We start from the raw sequence: 21,762 nt of genomic DNA, 5'->3' as shown, positions 1-21,762 counted from the left end.
AACTATTTGGTCATCATTGTAATATTATTTCATATCTCAAAATATGTATATCAAATGTTTATAATTTATTTATATATTTTTTTTAAAACCTTCTTAGTTTTTGGTATGAGGTAAGATCATAGCCTATTCAGAACGATGGCAAGGAAAGCCCAAGCAATAACGCATAATCGCCGATTTCTCGCTGTGCTGGGGATAACAAATACTGACCCACCCAATGAACGGCCGGCCACATCCGTCGACTATTGGTTGGATTTATTTAAAAACTAATGCAAATTGGCTAACAACAAACGCGTGCATGGCATGGCGATAATTGGTTAATTCGTACATCTGAGCATACTACTAACAAATTATGCCAGAGCAGATCGAGAATAAAATTGAACAGTTAACGCTAACATATATCGAAATGCAATTGGTTGACCGGTTGGGTCATATCGGGCTAGTTTAACTTTGTCTTTGGGGTGTTCATGTAGAGTATATATATATATATATTCCGTATTCCGTTTCCAATCCGTTTAAAATTCGTGATTATTAAATAATTTTTATATTTTGGTGCATAGCCGTTCTTTAAGGGAATTTTTTTAAAAGTAGCACACTAATAGCTTCAGAAGTATTAAATCAACGATTATTGTTGCAACAAATCCTGGTTTTCAAATAATATTTCTTTTTTCAAGCTAAAATTATTCAAATTTAAAGTAAGTTACCCAGCAAATTTAAATGTTTACGAAATGCATTTGCTAGAATTTAAACGAATGGAAAACGGAAACAGAGTAAGTTATTCTATTGGGGTAGATTGATTTGAGCTTTTCTCAAGATTTCAGGTTTCAGGTCCCGCTGTCTAATCCGCTGGATAGCCAAAACTCAGGTGGAGATTGCACCAGCGCCGGTGCTTGCCGCCTAGGGAGGACTCCGTGCGCCGCACGGCATCCAAAAAGGGATGCTTGTCAAAGTCAAAGGTGCTCAAATGCGAACGCAGATCCTCTGCCTCCGAGGCAAGCGGTTGACCGCTGGCCAAACCCATCTGCAGGCGGACGCACTGCTCCACGATGAACTTGAGGGCCGCGCGGCGATGCAGGTCGAAGCAATCCCGCAGTCCGTACATTAACCGCTGCTCCGCACACAGCCGCATATCATTGGCGGCCACATTGCAGCAGTAGAGGAATGATCTCAGCCTCTGGCTGCTAATGGAACTCAGGTCCACATGAGGCAGCAGCAGCTGCAGAAGATCCTCCGCCTTTGGTTCGCATTTGAGGCCATAGTTGGCCATCAACAACTGCAGACTGGCCAACGGCAAGGAGCCACCGGCTCCGGAATCGTTGAACAGGGCAAAGTTTAGCTCGTAGGCGCGCCCCAGAAGGACCTGGCGGTAATGGTAGCAGCTGTAGTCGCTAATGTGCTTGCGCATGAACTTTTCCGTGCGCAGCAGCTCCGATTGGATCAGGCAGGGTCCGCTCTGCAGAATCCATTGGCGGTGCGACCAGGCATGGTAATTACTCGCGCATCTATCGGCGGCCCTCTCGCAGATCCCAATCTCGTTGGGCCAGTCGATGGCATCGGCACCTAGGCAAGAAATAAGGAAATGTAAAGCCTGTAATCTGCAACCCCCGCGAGCCACTCACTTTGGAACGAGTACAGCCAGCGGCGATAGGCGAATGCCTCATTGGACTTCGGTTTGATAGAGAGCACGAGGGCGGAGAACTGCAGCTCTTTGTTGATGCTCAATCGGTTCTTTTGCACCAGCTGGCGGCGAATGTGCCAGAAGGTGGTCACATCTGGATTGATCAGCAAGGCCACGTTCAGGTACTTGGCCAGAGAGTCGCTCTGCTGCTGCTGCTGGAGTGTTCGGAGCTGCTGGGCCGACGATTGGCGGCGATGGGAGATGAGGGTGCGGTGGGCGTGGTCATAGACATGCTGGGCACACCACGATTCCAGGCCCAGATTGTGCTCCACATGCACCACCGGCGACTTGTTGCAGTTCGTTTCCTTGGGTATAATCTCGAATGAGGCGCTGGTGGGAATAAGAAGCACATATTCAGAGATTAGAAACGGTTTGAAGTAGAGCTCTGACCGAGTATAGTCAATACATTTTGGCCATGATCTTATAAGTTGATCTGAGCTTAATCATTTTTAATAGTTCTTGCTCATTTTATGAACCTATGAATCACTGTTTCTATATGGTGTGAACGTCAGTTCAAAGATGGATAAATACTGTAGCTCAATTTTAGTGTCTGAATGTAGACTCACAGATCCTGATCCTTGAGGAACACCGCGTTGATGTCCGTGATGATCTTCTCGCAGAGCACCTTCTTCTCGTTGAGTTCCTCCTCCATCTCCATGGAAGTGGGACCGAATGTGGTATTCCGGTTTGGATGGTGCTTCCTCGGGGATCTCGCTTCCGTTCCGTTCCGTTCGATTCGAGGGTCTCAGGCACATTGATTGTCTCCAATTAATGCAAACATGCTCAATGCCTCCGGTTAATTAAGATTTGGGCGGAGGAGGCGGCGGAAGATGGAGGAGGCTTGGACCCTGGCTGTACGTCTATGGAACCCCCAGTGGCGGCCGCATCACAACAAATAAATTTCAATTAAAGCCGGGACACGAGATCTAGCATCTATTATTATTATTATTTTAGTGCCCAGCGCGAGGGGCTGTCACTCTGGATCTGGTTCTCCCGAAACCCAAGCGCGGATCGCAAACTCGGAAATGTTTTTCTATTTTTATGAGGACAGCGGGCATATGTTGTTTTGTTGCTGGTTTGTTTCTATTTTTTTTGGTTTGTTGTTGTTGCAAACATGTGTTTGCCAGTGCACCAGCGCCGATAACGATAACGCATACACCTGCTGGGTCTATCGATAAGAGGTTTGCCATAGAGCAGGGTAAAAAGCTGTAAAAAGAAAAGAGCTAAATAACGTTGCAGGTCGCCCCACTTGTGTTTATATTAAAACCGTATTTTGCTAATTCGTGTATTATAAGTTGTATTTTGAAGATTCAAAAAAAAAAGGGTAGTGTGTGCCACATTCTTGGGCAATTCAAATTTGGTCATAGCTAATCGTAGGTAGTTACCAGGTGGTGTGGTTATAGAAGTCGCGTCGTGTCTATCACGTCTAAAATACCTTATGTCCGTCGGGTGTCGTTAGCGGAGACGGTTTGCATAATTTTTAGTAGTAATTTCAACAAAATTATAATTGTTTTTCTAAATTTTTGTTACCCATGCTTCTATGTATTAAGTCCTCCGCCAGATTTAGCTTAAAATCGGCCAGACTGCCAGCACACTGGACTCGGTTGGTCACACTAATTCCGAGTTAGTTGTTAAGCACGGTTTTTTGGTCTAACACGTGCGCGCGAAAAAGGATCTATTGAAATCACTAGGAGAACCGGAATCACAACCAAGATGCAAAACAACTTTCTCCCACTGAACACACGCCGATTTCAGCAGCGGGCGCAGGTGGAGACCCCGGACACGGTCTACTGGAATCGATTGGCGGTAAGTTTTAGAAGATTAGCAAATCGGCTGCATGACCACTGATCCCCTTTTCAATTCTTAGAAACCGGAGCACCTCAAGGAGCGCAACACCATCGACTATGTGGACTTCAGCCCCAGTGATCCAGATAATTTTGTGCTGACCTGCTCGGTGCGCGTGCAGATCTACAATCTTGTGACCAAGTTGGTGGTCAAGAATCTCTCGCGATTCCAGAAGACCGCCTACGGAGCCACATTCCGGCAGGATGGAAGGCTCCTGGCCGCCGGCGACGAGGAGGGCCACGTCAAGCTGTTCGACACCACCAGCCGAAACATCCTGCGTCTGTTCAAGGGACACACGGCGCCGGTGCATCGAACCTTCTTCACGGCGGACAAGTTGCAGCTGGCCAGTTTTGGCGATGACAAGGCGGTCCGTCTGTGGGACGTGGCCAACGAGAAGGTGGTGCAGACCTACGCGGACCACCACACGGACTACATTCGTGCCGGAGCTATGCATCCGCAAGCGGGGCACATGTTCGTCTCCGGCGGCTACGATGGCAAGATCAAATTGTATGATACGCGAGCGGAGACGGTGGTGCAGCACACTTTGGATCACGGAGCTCCAGTAGAGTCCATGCTGTTCCTGCCCAATGGCTCCGTATTCGTCAGCGCCGGAGGCAACCAGGTGCGTGTTTGGGATTTAGTCGGCGGTTGCCGACTGCTCACCATGATGTCGCAGCATCACAAGACAGTCACCTGTCTGCGGCTGGGCTCCGATGGCAGGAGGTTGTTCTCCGGCGGACTGGACCGGCACGTCAAGATCTACGATGTGAGCACTTACAAGACGGTCCACACGTTGACATACCCCAATGCGGTGGTCAGCATGGCTGTGGCTAGCGGCGATCAGGCTGTTGTGGCCGGGATGGTCGACGGGCTGATCTCCATTCGGCGCATGATAGTGGACAGTAAGCCCAGTCATTTAAAAAAGATTCGCGCGGATCGGGCCCGCAAGCACCGCAAAGAGCCAATGCCTCCAAACAACACCCAGCAGGTGGATCACAACATCAAGGATAGGGTCAAGGGACCGGGGCTCAAAACCTTCGATGTGCATCTGCGTCAGTATAACCACAAGAAGGCCCTCGCAGATGTGATGGGGTCGAAGAAGAGTGAGCTGCATCCGGAGCTGGTGGTGGCGGTCATTAATGACCTGTTACATCGCAGACGTCTGGAAAAAACCCTCATTGATCGACCCGATGAAGTGCTTGTTAAGTTCATCGACTTCGTGTGCGCTCATTTGGGAGAGACGCGCTTCATGCGTCCGCTGATGATGGCCGCCAGCACGGTCTTGGACATCTTCGAGCGGCAACTGGTGGCCTGCAGCCAGAAGCTGATGGATGCCCTGGAACGGTTGTCCGCCGCTTTCCAGGAGGAGGTGAAGCTAACCACTGAGCTGATGCGGTTAAAGGGTACCATGGACATGCTCATTGGAGTTTCGATGGACAGTGGCGAGGTGGTTCACAAACCCACATACGTGGAGACCAAGGCACCCAAGATGCTGCCATCCCAGGCAGCGGAAAAGTACGTGGTCCTGGTGGAGTGACCCTGACCTTCGCCATTGAACGATCTGCGCAAAAAGTCTAGCATTAGTTAGTAATATCATAGTTTATATTTCCGAAGCTGTTTATATTTTTTTTTAGAATTTAATAAAAACGTATTTTTACTAGAAAATGCAAAAAAGACGTTTTATATTATTGGGTTTTAAAAAACCGGAATTTATGTTCTCTAGTCCCTGAAATACCTACCACCAGAAAATAGTTCGCCAATCCTTCAAGAGAGCCCCTGAACCAGAATAAATGTCTTTCAGACCCGTATTATGCATGTATATATCCTTCTTTATTAAATACATACTTAAAATGAACATTTCGTCTTGCTTGCCAATTTCTGTTTTGAAATGTACATTGAAATTTTGTCTGCCGTTGTACGAATATTAAAAAAAAACAATGATAATGGGGACACCAAAACTGTTGCCCTTAACTCGTCTTGTAGGTTTCTTTTTGTTTTTATTTTAATGCATATTACACTTGCTAATATTTTTCGGTTTTCGTTCTCCAACTTTTCGATTTAGCTTTATAGTTTAGCTCTTTTCTTTTTAATTTTTTTTTTGTTGTGTAGATTTAGATTTACGTTATTTTACGATTATTTGGAAAGACGAATTTACACTTAGAATTTGCTCATCTTCGACGCATCGATCTGTTTTATTCTGCTTAAGCTAAACTCTCGCGCTAGTTTTAATATATATCTTTATATTTAAGTATATTTATATTTATATGTATGTATAGGTATATATATATATCTATTCCGCTCGACATCGCGTCAACTCTCTTGCCAACTTTCCGATTCTTTTGTTGTTTGCTTACCAGTAAAGAGAAAAAATATAAGATACCACGGATTTGTAAAATTAAAATAAGAATACAATTAGGCGTCTTAACTAGTTTTACAATATAGGCGTGTGTATGGGTGTGTGTGTGTGTGTGTGTGGAGTGTGTGTGGGGGTTGTGGGTATTGTTTGGAAGGTTTTGAAGCCACTACATTTACATTTTTAAATTACAAATTATATTCATATACATAACAGGTATTGCCTTTACATTTTACACTTTCGGGTGCTGATTTCTATGCTTATTTTGCACCACAATAATCAGCTCCCAAGACACTGTACAAGATACACAATTTCAGGCCGGGGGATGTGGTTAAAAGACTACACACTACAAAGAAGAACCCGAATGGGGCATATACATATGAATTTCTTGCAACGAAACAGTAAACCGTGAATATAAAAGTGTGTTTAACGAGTCGGTTTTTGGTTTACGAGTGCAATTAAACATATGCGCATGATGGACGCTTCATCCAACTTTCATCAACGATGCAAACCGCGTGCAAACAATGTGGGCCTTCCACTTGAATTCGGGGGCTCCGTCCATAATGGTGCTGACCAGGCCGGATCAGGTCAGATATCAGATATATCAGATCAAACCGGCAGTGAGAGCGGGATGTGTGCTTGGCGGATATGGATAAGGTAATGCTGACGGTGAGTGGGTGTTCAGATGGGTCTGTGTTGGTTGTGGCTTGCGTTATTCTAGAAAGGATGTGCGTCTGGGGACTCTTCTGCCTTAGCCATCCTCCTTGGGTGGTGTAAACCAGCCTGCAAAAAAGATGCTCATTAATATGGAATCCACTTTATGGCTTATTTTAGTGGGAGCATACCATTCTTTTCGTGTATCTGCACCAGCGACTTGAAGCTCTGCTGGGCTCGTGCCAAACTGTACTGGCCCTGGGTCAGTGCCTGTTTATGGACAATGGTTTTAAGTAGGTTTTTGGCTCTCTAAGCTTTGTTTGTTTGAATTTCACATACCTTGGTGGCCCCGAACTGGATGCGCGCCTTTCCCTTGACGAGGGTGGCTGCTATTTGCATGATAACCGCCTCCACAGTGTAGGCCGAGCTCCAGCCCTGTTTTGTCAGCAATTCCATGCAGATGGCACCGCCGATGAGCACATAGCCGCCTAATAAATGAAGCAAACATTCAAGTCTTAGCCCTGCATTTACTCTCAAGTGAGCTAATCGCACCTGAGATAATCGGATGGACGACGCGCACGAAGGGCGGCTCGAAGGGATACGTCTCCTTAAAAAGGATGTTGAGCAGTATGCTGTCTTTGCCCTCCTTCTCCTTGAGCATTAACAGATCACTGTGCAGCGGACTGTCCGGGTCGACAGACTTGAGGCGTATGTTCCACTCGTAAATCGACTCGTTGACAAGCTCAATTGAATACATGTTCTTCTTGAAGGCGTCCGATCGATAAATATCACGTAGTTCCTTCATTAAGCGATCGGTAGCCTGCACGGAACCCGAAACAGAACCCTAAAATCAAGAAAACACTCAATATGTCACGTTTTTGTTACTAAGTATCATTGAACTCACTTTTAGATAGTCTTGTCTTTGACTTTGACGCAGTCTTTCTAAAGTTGCTAGGTGTTCCACTTCCATGTCGTCCTTCTGTATTTCACAGATAGCATTACACATAATTAATAATAATTCATAAAATTGTTGCATTATTTTTATCGATTTGGTATGGTCATATACTAAACAATTGTGGAAGAACTTCTTGAATTATACTCAATTCGATTTAAAGTCAATTGTCCAAGAACAAATTCCAAACAAATTCAAAAGTAATTGCGGTCAAGTAGGAAATTTGATTGCAACAAATATAATTATTTGGTCGATTTAAAAGCAAATTGCTGGCAGAACAGTACTTTGAAAGTAATTGCCACCTTAAAGGTAGCAGATTAGGCAAACAGTGTGCATCATTGGGGGGTTTGTATTATTATATATTAAAACAATATAAATCGCTCTGTCTCACGGCTGTAGCTCACCTTGTTTGTACTTCGTACATCATCCATTTCCAGCGGCAAGTCCTCGTCTCCCTCGCTCTCCTGTTCGCTCTCGCCGATGGGATCCTCGATCTCTTCCTGATCCGAGTCGGTCTCCTCGTTGCCGTGCGGTCCTCCACCGCCCCCCGCTCCACCGCCTCCTGGTCTCTGGTCGCAGCGGAGTGGAGAAGCGGATGGCGGCGGCGTTTGCAGCGGCAGGGCCAAATTATCGATGTCAGGTGGCAGTGGAACGTTGTGTAGTCGGCACAGCTCACGCAGCAGAATGCCCACCTGGAAAAGAATTGGATTTAGTTTTTACTCTTCGGAATCTTATGTTTGAATGTCCCACCTGATTAATCACGTGATTATCACGTCCATTTGTATTGCTAAGTATTTGAACAGCATTTGTGACGCTTGTCTCCTCACTTTCGGCGAACCAAACTGGCGGCGACGAGGGATACGTTTCCTGCAGGAGAGAAGATCCAGAAATATAATATTTAGCTGGTTTGTAAACACAGTATTTTTTAAACATACATAGTTAGCTAAAGATTTCGTTATCGACACTTTAGATAAGGGAAAATATTGCCAAAGACTATTAGACATGTTGCCCATTCCGATTTCAATTAAATGCAAACTGATAAGCTGACTTTATGGAAATACCATATAGAAACGCAGGTTATAACGGGAATCTACTGTGTTTATAGCCAAAGGGGGTGGGCCTTGCAAATCGCGTGTGTGGGGTGGGTCAAGGACTTATACTTTGTACTCGAGAATTGGACACAGACAAAAGATCTCTCTTATTTCCATTCTCGTTCTCGTTTTTTGACGTTCTCAGGTGAATTTGTCGACGTCGTTGGAGTACTTTGCATGCACATGTAAATAAACAAATAATAAACGACAGAGAACCGAACCCGCCAGCAAGTACGAAATTATAACCTTTAATTAGATCGTTGAACCAAGCGGGGATCAGTGCACAGAGAACAGAAAGCAGAAAACAGATGGAGCAGCTTGGCAACCGATGGTCGGGTGCAATGAATCACACCTCAACGAGGGTATTTCTTTATATTGCACGGGCATAGGATCAATTTGGCCAAATTTCGGATCTCAATCTTCAGAATTCAAATTGAAATAAATCAAGGTTTTTTTTGTTTTCTTGTAATATCAGGAAGAAACTTTTTAAGACTATATCCTAAATCAGCTATGGTGGTCAAAACAAAAGGAAGATCACACAGACTACAATACATATACGTATATCTCATCTCAACTGAGCAGCGTGGGAATAAAGAATCGGCACAAATATTCACATATATAAATACGCATATGCGGGAAAGAGAGAGATAGAGAGAGCGAGAAAAGAAAAAGTAAGATTAAAGAAAGAAGTAGAGTCGGAAACCAGACAAGGATAGCACTATTTCAAGGAAGAAAGAAGAAATTCATGGAGATAAAATTGCTTGGGGCAAGGAAAAAATAAAGATGGTAAAAAAGATTACCTCGAAATTAAAGTAATCTGAGTGATTATCGAAAACTTTATTTGGTATATAGAAAAAACATCCAACCAATAAACAAATTGCCTGTACGGATTTATGCCTAGGATGTGTCTTGAATAGAATAAGTTTTAGAACATCTATTCTATTATAATTTTAATTTTAATAGCGAGAGCCAAATATAAATAATAAGCAGAACTCGAACCATTAACCTTCGTATTACAGGCGAAACACCTGCTATACATAAGTATATAAAAAGTATTTATCGCCGTTTAAATATAGTTATCTTAGCTTTGAACATATGAAGTGAAAACGTAAAGAGGACAAAAGCGGACAATAAAAAATGCAGTTCTAAACAGTAAATTTAGCTCCCAGCCTGAAATCTTTTGTAAACACGGCGCCATAATAGCAATACTCCACCCCATATCGATAACGAAGAAAGAAGTGGTGTATTGGACGATAAGACAAGTATCGTGGTGACTTTTATGACATAGTTTTTGCATCCTTTATTAAATTTCTTATTCTTATGCACTTAGGGGCGGTGAATGCGAAATTTAATTTAAAGATTGTCAGGAAGGTCAGTTTCATGGGAAAACTTGTTAGAAATTCATTACAAATTTGCATTTTTTTAACTTGAACAGTGAAGCTATAAGAAAAAATACAATATGTACAAATACTGTTTGTGAAAAGTGATTTTGTACCCTATGTATTCGCAGTGCATATTTGTGAAAAATCATAAGACTTACCGTTATGTTGGCATGGATGTCGTAGCGCTTTCCATTCTTGTCGATAAACCGGCAGAGCAGCTCATCGACACTGGAATTAAGGATCTGAAAGCGCTCGTGATTCTTCGGGAAGATCTTCTCCAGAGTTTTGATTTCCTGCTTCAGGGTGTTAAGGCACGCCATCTTGTGACGGGCAAAAAAGGCAACTGTCTGTCAGCTGCTGCTTTTACTCGCCGACGCTAGATGGCGCTATTTTTCCAGCCGCTCGATGTTGTGGTTCCGTTTTGTTATTTATTGTTGATTTGTGATTTCTTCTATGTTTTGTTGTTTACTCATTTATTTATTGTGCTTTTTAGAATGATGATTTTGTTTATGCTCGGAGGTAGATTGAAAAGGCGACTTATTTTGAGTCGCCCGGTTGTTGTTGTTCTTTTTTGTTTTCCTGCGGCGGGTCCGCTTTCTAACCTGTTCTTAGTATTTCGTAATAAATTTCTATATAGTTCATCAGTTTAAAGAATCTCCCTACTAATAACTGTGAAAAGTAAAGAGAAGTAGGTTTTTTTTCATTCTCTCGAAACTCTCTTCGCAGAATACAAAAAATTGAATTTATTTAGTTTTTTTTATAAAACAGCTGAAGTTAATGTTGTCCAAAAGTTTTGATTCGATTAAATATTTGTTTAAGTTGTTAGTCCGAATAAATTATCAATTGCACTTTCTCAGTGTTTTTTTTTGCACTTTGACTTTCCCGACTTAATACCGTTTTTCTTGCTTTTCTTTTTAAGTTCAGTTTTCTTTATGCGTTTGCGGCTTGCCCTGTGGGTTTTGGCTGTAAATCGAGTTTAAAACACGTGTTTCACTTGGCTTGTTGTTAACTTTTCTATTATTATTATTATTACTTTTGTTGTTGTTGTTGCTAGCTAGCGAAAACAAAAACAACAAATGGCTCACGCACACACATGCACAGCAATCAAAACTTGACACGCACACTTGTGCAAACAGTCTACGCAACGATCGAAATTAATCGAAAAACCGATTGGAAATCGGCGAAATAAAACAACTAATTTTGCGTTTATCTCCTAACCCCCCTTTCTTTCTTCCTCTACTTCTTCTGTTTGTTCTCTTCTCTCGTTTTCTGCTGCGTTTGTTATTTTCGTGTGTGCTTACACAAGGAAATTTTTACACAGAAAAAAGACCCAAAAAATCATGACAAAGAGGAAAATGTCAAGTATGGGGACAATCGGAAATCGTAAATCGAAAACTGATCCAATTTTTTTGCTCTTCTTTTCTCCTTCTCCTCTCCTTTCCTTTCCCCACTCTTCCGTCTGCGTTTTCAGCATTGCATACACACACACACTGGCACACTCGACACCCGCACACACACATACAGAGGCAGTCTGGCCCTTTATCATTTATCAATATTTGAGCGAAAACGGTGGAAAAAGCGAAAAACTAACAATGTATGGACCCCCGAGAACAAATCCTTTGTTTGCAAACGGAGCAAAAAAAGAAACAGACACACGGAAAAACGGTCACAAAAAAAAAACACGAACTCTTCTCGCACACACTCGCACAATTGCGGAAATATGTATGTAATTGTAGGCAAATCAGCAGCAGAGAAAAATGTTCAGGTAAATTCAATGCAAAAAAAAAAGAAAAACAACTAGATATACACGCACACAGCAGCGAAAATTGAGACACGGTACGGAAAATTAAATTCAGTTCCACGCACGTCCGCCCGCTTTACCTTTTTTTTTTTACCAACAACAAACTGTGGGGTCAGTGTGACCGCGGCCTAAAAAATATACCATATGGCTCCAAAAAATATACCCTTTATACTGTTTTTAAATATACCATTTTTCCGAGTTTCAAACCAGATATGTGGAAAGGGTGCAGGCATGATTGAACTTCGATATTTTTATCTATTTAAGTACACCAATTATTTTGGCCAAAATGTACTACACCATTTAACCAAGATATGAATATGGGTATAAGTAGGTACAAGTATCTATATGCTCCCCAGCACTGGTTGTAATACAAGTGAACTTTTGGTAATCAAATATATATAGCATATAATTCACTAAAAATATTTTTGCTTATTTTCGGAAAATTTATTTGACCTCCCCGTATCGAACGGGTTAACTCCACCGCCAGATAACGAAATTGATCAATTATATGAGCGCCACCTACCAAGAATATATATTTTTAAATTTCTGATTGGAAATCTACAAAAAAAATTTAAAACTTTACCATAATCGGTCACCCTGTAACAGATGTTCAGAGAACAATACAAAATATACAATATACAAAAAATTTTAAAATAACCCATAAACGGTCACCTTGTACCAGATGATTTTAAAATTATGACAAGTTATTGAACAAGTTCTAAAAAAAATTAAAAACTAGAACAAAAATCAGATAATTAGAAAAAACCGGAAAAAAACTCCTAATATATGGATTTTTTCTAAATATAATATTTAGTAGTATTTCAAATGGTCATGAAGCTCATTAAAGAAAAACTTCTTACTTTTAGTAAATAGGCGTAATTCAAGATTCTGCAAATTACATCTTTGAAGTTTAGTCGAACTCCTCCTGTTTGTTAATAAACTTGTGATGGATGTGAAAAGGCCACTCCAATTACAATACAATACAAACTTTATTTGCTCTCTTTCGCTCTGTACGATTAGATTTTAGATTTATTACGATCTTAACTCGGCTCCCGCCCAATTCGTTTCGCTACTTTCGCTACGATCAATAAGATATAGAGGATATATAGAGGGGATCGTGTGAGTACTTCTTCAAGTCTTGTATTTCCTATGCGGAATGGTATGGAAAATGGTTTTTACATTTAGTTTAGTTACGGTTTACATTATTTGTGTGTGGTTTTTGTGTTTTTTTTCTTTTTAGATTAGAAGTAGCATAATTTAACCCCGACTTTAGCTAAAAAAATCATAGAAATTAAGACGCCCCCGTTTCGTGACCATTAGCCGTCTTTTTCCCCCTGTTGAACCCCCTGATTTGAATCCTTCTTCGAATCCTAAGACAGGCACTTGGCTTCCTGCTGCTCCGGATGCTCTTGGTGCTTTTAATCCTGCTAATCCATCTAATCCGGCTCCTTAGAGCTCACTGTGCGGGGTCTTGGCCTCCTCCCCTGCGGGCGTTGGAGTGATCTCCTCCACAGGCTCCTGCTTCTCCGGCTGTTCCTGCTGCTCCTCGCCCTCCTCCGTTTTGGAGCCATCGCCACTGCCCGAGGAAGCCACTTCCTCCTCCCCCTTGTTCTTCTTATCCTTCTCAGCAACTGGCTTCACCTTGGGCTTCCAGATCTTGATCTTGTTAACCAAATACTTGACCTCGCGATCGAGCAGGCCCATTTTGTCCGTAATGTCCTTTACGGTCAGCCGGATATCGGCATTCTTGGCCAGCTTTTTCTGGGCGGCCGTTTCCGTTTTCAGCCAAGTACTTGTTTCGGTTATAACCTTGGCCAGCGTATCGATCTCCACCTGGGTGAAGACGTCCTTTTCGGGATTGGTGTCCTTGGTGAGATTGCGCCCGGTGACAAGGAACTTTTCGGCTCCATCAATCATGCCCTTGAGTGCCTTGATGGCCTCTGGCCGCTCCTCGTGCTCCCAGTGGCGGGCCAAAAAGACATTGGATAGCTTCTTCAGTTGCGTCAGCTTCTCTTCGTAGATCTCCGCCTTGGGATCCTCGAGATCTTCGTACAGCCATTCACCCAAAGTGCTGCATTCGGCTAGGAGTTTCTCCTTCTCCTCGGCGGTGACACATTTGGCATAAGAGTCTTCTTCCAATTTCTGTTGCACCTCAATGATGTGGGCTTCTAGGGAATTGAAGGCAGACTCCAAGCGGACACGCTGCTCCTCCGCCTTGTTGATGGCTGCCAGTTTGGCCAAGGAGATATCGTATCCAGAACCGGCCAGTGGGATGGTGAACTGCGTCTGGGACTCGTAGGTCACTGGGGATTTGACCGTCACAAGCTTAATGGTATCGTTTTTGGCTTCAGCCTCCTGTTTGCTGGTCTCCTCAGACTTTTGCTCTTTGCTGCTGGCCTCCTCCTCTTTTGGCTTCTCACTGTCCTCCGCCTTTGGCGGCTCCTCACCAGTATTAGATGGCTCCTCTCCCTGCTCCGAGTCCTCCTTCTTCTCGTCGCCTTCCTTAGCGAACAACTTGCTCAAAGTGCTGCCCAACTTGGACAAGGTGCTGTCTTCGTCGGCATCTTCCTCAGGCTTTTGCTTTTCGTACACATACTCCACGCCTGTGCAGCGGAAAATGCCCGAGTCATCCAGATAGAAGTAGGCCTTGATGCCCTTGTTGTCCACCAATTCCTTCTTCGATTTCTCCAGCAGCTCCTTAACCTCCTTCAGCTGCACTTTGGTCACGTTCAAGCTGCCTAAGGCGGCAATCTCCTCCTTGCTATAACGATCAAGATCGGCGTAGTTCACGTAGAACTCAAAGTCATCTGTGTGCTTGTTGAAGGTGATGACCTTCTTCTGGGGATAGGGATTCATTAGGGCGAACAGGACACGCTTCACCTGCTTCACGGCAGCACCCTCGCCGGGATCCCGCTCGAAGGACACTTGCAGGGGCAACAGCGTGGCATCCTTGACCACAAACTTCTTGACCTTAAAGCCGGCAGATAAATCGGCTGCCTTGTAAACAGCACCCATGGTGGCGGACTCATCGGCATTCAGATTCTTGCCCAGCTCCTGCTTGATGAGCGCCTTGATGGTCTCTTGGACACGTGGCACCCGAGTGCCGCCGCCGAACAATATCACCTGATTGATCACATCCAAGCTGAGGTGAGAGGAGGCCAAGGCCTGTTCCAATGGCTTGGTGGCCCTGGGCCAGAGATCTTCGCAGATTTGCTCGAGTTTCTCCCGGGATACAGTCAGCTTAAAGTCAATGTCCTCCAGCAGGTTCTCGATTTGGGCATAGAACTCTGTATTGGCTGACAGGACGTTCTTGAGGCGTCCAGCTTCCTTGAATAGTTTGGCCAGAGCTCGCGGACTGGTGGTCACGTCGGTTTTGGTCTTCTTGAGGGCGTTAAACTCCTTAGCCAGATAGTCGCGCAGTCTCAACTGAATCTCCAGGCCTCCCAGAGTGCGATCATAGCCAACGCCAAGGACCTGGACCACAGGATTGATCTCTTTGGTCTGTTTATCCTTCACCAGCTGATAGCTAACCACGGCCGCCGAGGTTTTGTAGGCACCCATGTCGTAGAAGAGGAAATACTGAGCCGTTTCGTTGATCTCGCCGCGATGGAAGACACCATAGTTGAGGGCCACCGCCGCATAGTCGTTGATCAATTGGAGCACCTTGAGATTGGCCAACTGGGCGGCCGACAACAGGGCCTCCCTCTCCGCCTGGCCAAAATAGCCGGGCACGGTTAGGACGCACTCGGTGATGGCCTGCTGTGTGGATTCCTGGGCAAACTGCTTGGCCTTGACCAGCATCTGGGCCACCAGCTCCTCCACGGAGAACTCCTCGGTCTCGCTCTTGCGGAAGACCACAGTATTGCGTTCCGGATCGCCCACAATGTTGTAGTAGGGAAAGCGTTTCCTAAAAGAGATTGGTTTTGGCGATAAGTTGTTAAGTCGCAGCAATGACGTGGCCCAATGTAAACCAACTCACCTATACAAATCAACAATTGGATTATCTATGGTCTTGCCCAGCAAATCCAGCAGATAACCGTAGGCCGAATTGGGATCCTTGATCCCGATGGTCTGGGCATCCTCGCCAATGGTTCGCACTCCATCGCGGAAGGCCAGGATCGCAGGGGTCTTGCGTTTGGACTCCCGATTCAGGGCGATCTCCATGGGCACTCCGGGCGAAACGACGCCCACTTTCATCCACTCAGTGCCCAAATCCACGGACATCACGGCGGCTCCCTGGGAAAGGGCAATCCCCGCCAGCAGGGCGCTCAATAAAAGCACGAGTTTCATGGTCTGTGGGGTTATAAAATGTGGTAAAATGGGCGGATTAAGAGCTTTTCATAAACAATAATTTTCTCAGAAGTTTTAATATAACTTTTTATTTTTAGAAAAATACGGCAAAATATACGTTTTTTTTAACACCCTTTTATATATGGTTTACTAGAGAATAATTATTTGCAGAAAGTAATAGATCTTTCGAGATATTTCTAGAAACACCGAACCATATGGTTTAATAGAATGGCAGTTTAATTTAATGATAATTCTAAATTCGTTTGAAACTCATTGCATTTTACTGGTGCAAAAATAAGAATGTATCCACATATTGTGCTAATATAGTTTAAGGAACAGGACTTTTAATACCGCAGCAAATGTAATTAATTATTTCTACTTCGATTTTTAACAGATTGTACACATCCTTTATAGAACACTTAGACTGGATTAACGGTAAAAGGTTCTAGGTAATGCTCATGTGGCAGTCGAGAAGTACTTAGTTTACCGGTGGATTTACTAGGAGGAAATACCTTTTGTGGGGTTTTTTGACGAAAATCAGTTAAAAGAGCATTAACCTTTTTCTTCACTTCCACATTTCTTCCGCAATTCCTTCTCTTTCACTTCTTTTCCCCTTTTTTTGCAACGCAAGCAGCTGTCTGTAACCCCCGCCTCTCCCCGCCGCCTATAGTCCGACTTTCCAGCGAAGTGCCGCTTTCCACTTACGTGTCCCGTTTTGTTCGTCGCTTCCAGCTGTCCTTCGCGACTTTCCTTCCACTCGCCAATCGACTTTTATTCAGCAGAGCAAATAATTGTTAATTATTCAACTCACAACGTGAAATTCGTGTGCGGTTTATAAAAAAAGAGTCGAGTCGCCGCGTTGACGTGTTGATTCGCCCGCCAGTGTGCCCATTGCGTGCCGACACCGAAGACTCCGTTTGGTGAATATGGTCACTCTGCGAAATAGTGTTGCAAAAGGCGCGTAAATTTGAATTTGAAATTGTACAGTTTGAGAGGCTTTATGTCGAAGAACCAATAACTAATTTTAGATATTAAGTACATTTTAAAATTATTTTAAATTCGTATACCCTTGTTTAAAGAAAAATAAAAGAGACCCAAACAGTGCACTGATTGCAATGCATAACTTATTACACATGTAGTTTTACAATTATTTCTTTTTGTAATGCAAGCAGCAGTACTACCCACATATTGACAGCTCAGCATTCCATCGATGACCGAGTTTTTGAATGAAAGTGCTGACTCATATTTAAACTAATTACTTTGCATACTCTTTTCTCTTGAATTTATTGACGAGCTTGATAATTTGCGGATTCAAATAAACCAAACACCAAATCTTTAGGCTTAATTGTATTGACAAATGAGAACCCCCAAAATATAAATCAAATATAAGTAATACTCTAAAACTGTATAAATGAATTGTAAATAAAAATGGGCATGCCTTTGCGACAAGACAATATGAATATGAAGGGTAATAAAAAGGTTCCAAGAGGTTTCCCCAAACACGCCGACTCAACTCTTCGCGATGAAAATAAAAGTGAGAAGAGAGTGGAAAACGATCGATTCCAGCAAATTTAAATGAAACCACTCCAAATGCAGAATGGCACAAAGTCAGAATACAAGCCACCAACAGACTGCAATTGAGCAATATGCTGATTTCGCTGATCTGTTTTTCTCTTGGCCATATAAAACCCGTCCGTTCTACGAAACTCTAGTCAAAATACAGTGAGCAATGTGTGGACGACGACTGCTGATTCTCGCGGCCTTTGGTTGCCTTTTGGCCACCGCATCTTCACTTCCGACCTTCGGGAACGAAGAATTCGACGAGGGTTTGCCGGAATCGGAGTTCGACTACGAGGAGCGACACACTCGTGAGATTCCGGCGCAGGCTTATGCCGCTCCGGTCGTTTACAATTCGCAGCCCAGCTATTCGGCGCCGAAAGACCAAGGATACTCCGCTCCTGTTGCCCCGGCCTACTCGCCATCGTATTCAGCACCTGCAGCTCCCTCTTATTCAGCACCTGCGTCATCCAGCTATTCGGCTCCTGCAGCTCCAGCTCAATCGTATTCAGCTCCTGCCGCTCCATCGTATTCAGCACCTGCAGCTCCATCGTATTCAGCACCTGCAGCTCCATCGTATGCAGCGCCCGCTGCTCCATCGTATTCAGCGCCTGCTGCCCCATCGTATTCAGCACCTGCTGCTCCATCCTATTCAGTGCCTGCTGCTCCATCGTATTCAGCACCTGCAGCTCCATCGTATTCAGCACCTGCTGCCCCATCGTATTCAGCACCTGCTGCTCCATCCTATTCAGTGCCTGCTGCTCCATCGTATCCAGCACCTGCAGCTCCATCGTATTCAGCGCCCGCTGCCCCATCGTATTCAGCGCCTGCCGCCCCATCGTATTCAGCACCTGCTGCTCCATCCTATTCCGCACCTGCAGCTCCATCGTATTCAGCACCTGCTGCTCCATCCTATTCAGCGCCTGCAGCACCAGCTCAATCGTATTCAGCGCCTGCTGCTCCATCGTATTCAGCACCTGCTGCCCCAGCTCAATCGTATTCAGCGCCTGCTGCCCCATCCTATTCCGCACCTGCATCGTCAAGCTACTCAGCGCCTGCTGCACCATCTTATTCATCGTCAAAGGCTCCATCATATTCAGCTCCTGGGGCACCAGCACAGTCGTATTCAGCACCGGCCGGTCCTTCATATTCAGCGCCTGCTGCGCCTTCTTACTCAGCACCCGCATCATCCAGCTACTCAGCTCCAGCTGCGCCATCTTATTCATCACCCGCATCATCATCATACTCAGCTCCTCCTTCACCCAGTTATTCGGCACCCAAGGCTCCTTCATATTCAGCACCTGCGGCTCCATCCTACTCTGCACCTGCCTCCCCATCGTATTCAGCACCTGCATCGAGCTATTCAGTTCCAGCTGCCCCAGCTTATTCAGCGCCAAAGGCTCAATCGTACTCGTCTTCGGCCTACTCGGCCCCTGCTGCCCCATCGTATTCATCTGGATATTCAGGCCGGGCATATTCAGCACCTGCTGCAGCTACAAACACATCCGCTGGGTATTCAGCGCCAGCAGCAGCTCCTACTTCCTCGTATTCTTCAGCTCCTGCCTCTTTGGCATATACAGCATCAAAGTCCTCTGCCGCATCTTCCGGTTATTCAGCCATACTCAGTATGGCACGGACAGCTGGAGGCTACGGATCTGCTGCTCCGGCGCCTTCTTACAGTGGAGCCTCGGTTCCCTCGCCACCGTGCCCCAGAAATTATGTATTCAGCTGTGCGAGCGTCTTCACTCCAGCTCCTTGCAGCCAGGGATACGGTTACTAAGGCGATTGCGGAATGCGGGACACCTGGCCATTGCGACTTGACATCGATCTTAATAAAATTTAAAAATGCAATTGAACATTTTCCTATGGGCTTTTCTTTTATATTATTATTTCAGATACTAGCCAGATTTTTCATATAGGTGGTCAAAGCTTATGGACTATGAAAATGGGTCAAAAATTTATCAACTTTAAAATTAAAAATTTTAATACAGATGTTTAGAGAATCAAACCACAAGTCTTAAAAGGCATGCTACTTTAAAATCGGTTAAAATTTGGTAAAGTTATGGAATCTAGAACTCCAAGTGAGGGTCACCTTTGGGCAACTCATAGAAAACTTAGAAATAACCAACATGAAAATGGATCCAAAAATCGGTCAACGCTAAAATGAAAATTTTTAATGCAGATTTTCAGAGAATACAACCACAAGTCTTTAGAGGTATGCCACTTTGAAATCGGATTATATTTGGTAAAGTTATGGAATCTAGAAGTCCAAGTGTGGGTCACCTTTGGGCAACTCATCGGAAACTTAGAAATAACCAACATGAAAATGGATCAAAAAATCGGTCAACGCTAAAAAGAAAATTTTGAATGCAGATTTTCAGAGAATACAACCACAAGTCTTTAGAGGTATGCCACTTTGAAATCGGATTATATTTGGTAAAGTTATGGAATCTAGAAGTCCAAGTGTGGGTCACCTTTGGGCAACTCATCGGAAACTTAGAAATAACCAACATGAAAATGGATCAAAAAATCGGTCAACGCTAAAATGAAAATTTTGAATGCAGATTTTCAGAGAATACAACCACAAGTCTTTAGAGGTATGCCACTTTGAAATCGGATTATATTTGATAAAGTTATGGAATCTAGAAGTCCAAGTGTGGGTCACCTTTGGGCAACTCATCGGAAACTTAGAAATAACCAACATGAAAATGGATCAAAAAATCGGTCAACGCTAAAATGAAAATTTTGAATGCAGATTTTCAGAGAATACAACCACAAGTCTTTAGAGGTATGCCACTTTGAAATCGGATTATATTTGGTAAAGTTATGGAATTTAGAAGTCCAAGTATGGGTCACCTTTGGGCAACTCATCGGAAACTTAGAAATAACCAACATGAAAATGGGTCAAAAAATCGGTCAACGCTAAAATGAAAATTTTGAATGCAGATTTTCAGAGAATACAACCACAAGTCTTTAGAGGTATGCCACTTTAAAATCGGATTATATTTGGTAAAGTTATGGAATCTAGAAGTCCAAGTGTGGGTCACCTTTGGGCAACTCATCGGGAACTTAGAAATAACCAACATGAAAATGGATCAAAAAATCGGTCAACGCTAAAAAGAAAATTTTGAATGCAGATTTTCAGAGAATACAACCACAAGTCTTTAGAGGTATGCCACTTTGAAATCGGATTATATTTGGTAAAGTTATGGAATCTAGAAGTCCAATTGTGGGTCACCTTTGGACAAGTCATCGGAATCTTAGAAATAACCAACATGAAAATGGGTCAAAAAATCGGTCAACGCTAAAATGAAAATTTTGAATGCAGATTTTCAGAGAATACAACCACAAGTCTTTAGAGGTATGCCACTTTGAAATCGGATTATATTTGGTAAAGTTATGGAATCTAGAAGTCCAAGTGTGGGTCACCTTTGGGCAATTCATCGGAAACTTAGAAATAACCAACATGAAAATGGATCAAAAAATCGGTCAACGCTAAAAAGAAAATTTTGAATGCAGATTTTCAGAGAATACAACCACAAGTCTTTAGAGGTATGTCACTTTGAAATCTGATTATATTTGGTAAAGTTATGGAATCTAGAAGTCCAAGTGTGGGTCACCTTTGGGCGTCCTGGGTGGTGATGATCATCATGATAACCAGCCCTGCTAAGTCTTGATATATTAATGAAACAACTGAAAGAAGATTCATATGTATATGCTTTTCTTAGAATTTATTTGCAAATTGTTCACTTAAGACCTTCGCTAATGAATTATCACGCTAAAAGCAACTCATAATAAATACGTACATCTAGGCTCTGTATATTTAGTTCATATGTCATTTGTCATTCAATACAATGTTACTTGTCGTCCTCACAATGTGAGTTGTTATTTCTCTGTTGCGGTCTATATATTCCATTAAAAAGCACTTATGTATCCTTAACTCTTCTACATGTATGTATATACTAAATATATATATATATATATACATATATATATAATCTCTAAGAAGTTAAATCATTTGGAACATTCAAATCAAAAACGAATGTGAAAAGCCGTATTTTCCAACTTTGTGACTACAATTCATTGATCGGAAATCAAGTTAATATAGTTACATATGTGTAGGTGCTAGAGAGACTGGTCCATAGATTAAGAGGTATTATTC

At 43.4% G+C, this 21,762-nt stretch overlaps 4 protein-coding genes across 8 annotated transcripts; 1 reads left to right on the top strand and 3 right to left on the bottom strand.

Annotated features, from left to right (window-relative positions):
* Positions 1-231: 231 nt before the first annotated feature.
* Positions 232-2,790, bottom strand: LOC108047013 (protein prenyltransferase alpha subunit repeat-containing protein 1). Its single transcript, XM_017127037.2, has 3 exons — positions 2,242-2,790; positions 1,617-2,005; positions 232-1,557 (listed from the first exon to the last, which is right to left on the bottom strand). The coding sequence occupies exons 1-3, from the start codon at positions 2,331-2,333 to the stop codon at positions 836-838; spliced, it is 1,203 nt and encodes a 400-aa protein (XP_016982526.1). The 5' UTR covers positions 2,334-2,790; the 3' UTR covers positions 232-835.
* A 488-nt stretch (positions 2,791-3,278) lies between these two features.
* LOC108046969 (U3 small nucleolar RNA-associated protein 15 homolog) lies at positions 3,279-5,194 on the top strand. Its single transcript, XM_017126967.2, has 2 exons — positions 3,279-3,481; positions 3,543-5,194. Exons 1-2 carry the CDS (start codon positions 3,389-3,391, stop codon positions 5,055-5,057), a joined length of 1,608 nt encoding a protein of 535 aa, XP_016982456.1. The 5' UTR covers positions 3,279-3,388; the 3' UTR covers positions 5,058-5,194.
* A 134-nt stretch (positions 5,195-5,328) lies between these two features.
* LOC108046970 (ubiquitin-conjugating enzyme E2 Q2) lies at positions 5,329-11,851 on the bottom strand. Of its 5 annotated transcripts, none has more exons than XM_044461095.1 (9): positions 11,834-11,851; positions 10,111-10,621; positions 8,230-8,346; positions 7,884-8,171; positions 7,432-7,506; positions 7,080-7,371; positions 6,867-7,015; positions 6,719-6,797; positions 5,329-6,656 (listed from the first exon to the last, which is right to left on the bottom strand). In XM_044461095.1, the coding sequence occupies exons 2-9, from the start codon at positions 10,270-10,272 to the stop codon at positions 6,625-6,627; spliced, it is 1,194 nt and encodes a 397-aa protein (XP_044317030.1). In that variant the 5' UTR covers positions 10,273-10,621; positions 11,834-11,851; the 3' UTR covers positions 5,329-6,624. The 5 variants fall into 5 exon arrangements, with proteins under 5 accessions (XP_044317030.1, XP_016982458.1, XP_016982457.1 ...); XM_017126969.2 differs by having other exon boundaries at positions 11,766-11,847; XM_017126968.2 differs by lacking the exon at positions 11,834-11,851 and adding an exon at positions 11,766-11,784 and having other exon boundaries at positions 10,111-10,915.
* Positions 11,852-12,723: 872 nt separating this feature from the next.
* LOC108046985 (hypoxia up-regulated protein 1) lies at positions 12,724-16,919 on the bottom strand. Its single transcript, XM_017126991.2, has 3 exons — positions 16,749-16,919; positions 15,733-16,046; positions 12,724-15,660 (listed from the first exon to the last, which is right to left on the bottom strand). The coding sequence occupies exons 2-3, from the start codon at positions 16,041-16,043 to the stop codon at positions 13,203-13,205; spliced, it is 2,769 nt and encodes a 922-aa protein (XP_016982480.1). The 5' UTR covers positions 16,044-16,046; positions 16,749-16,919; the 3' UTR covers positions 12,724-13,202.
* Between the last annotated feature and the right edge of the window lie 4,843 nt (positions 16,920-21,762).

The sequence above is a fragment of the Drosophila rhopaloa genome, unplaced genomic scaffold, assembly GCF_018152115.1.
Source record: "Drosophila rhopaloa isolate 14029-0021.01 unplaced genomic scaffold, ASM1815211v1 contig_3, whole genome shotgun sequence".
Classification (NCBI taxonomy): Eukaryota; Metazoa; Arthropoda; class Insecta; order Diptera; family Drosophilidae; genus Drosophila; species Drosophila rhopaloa.
Note: the sequence above shows the minus strand (reverse complement) of the source record. Positions and strands in the feature narration are given on the sequence as shown.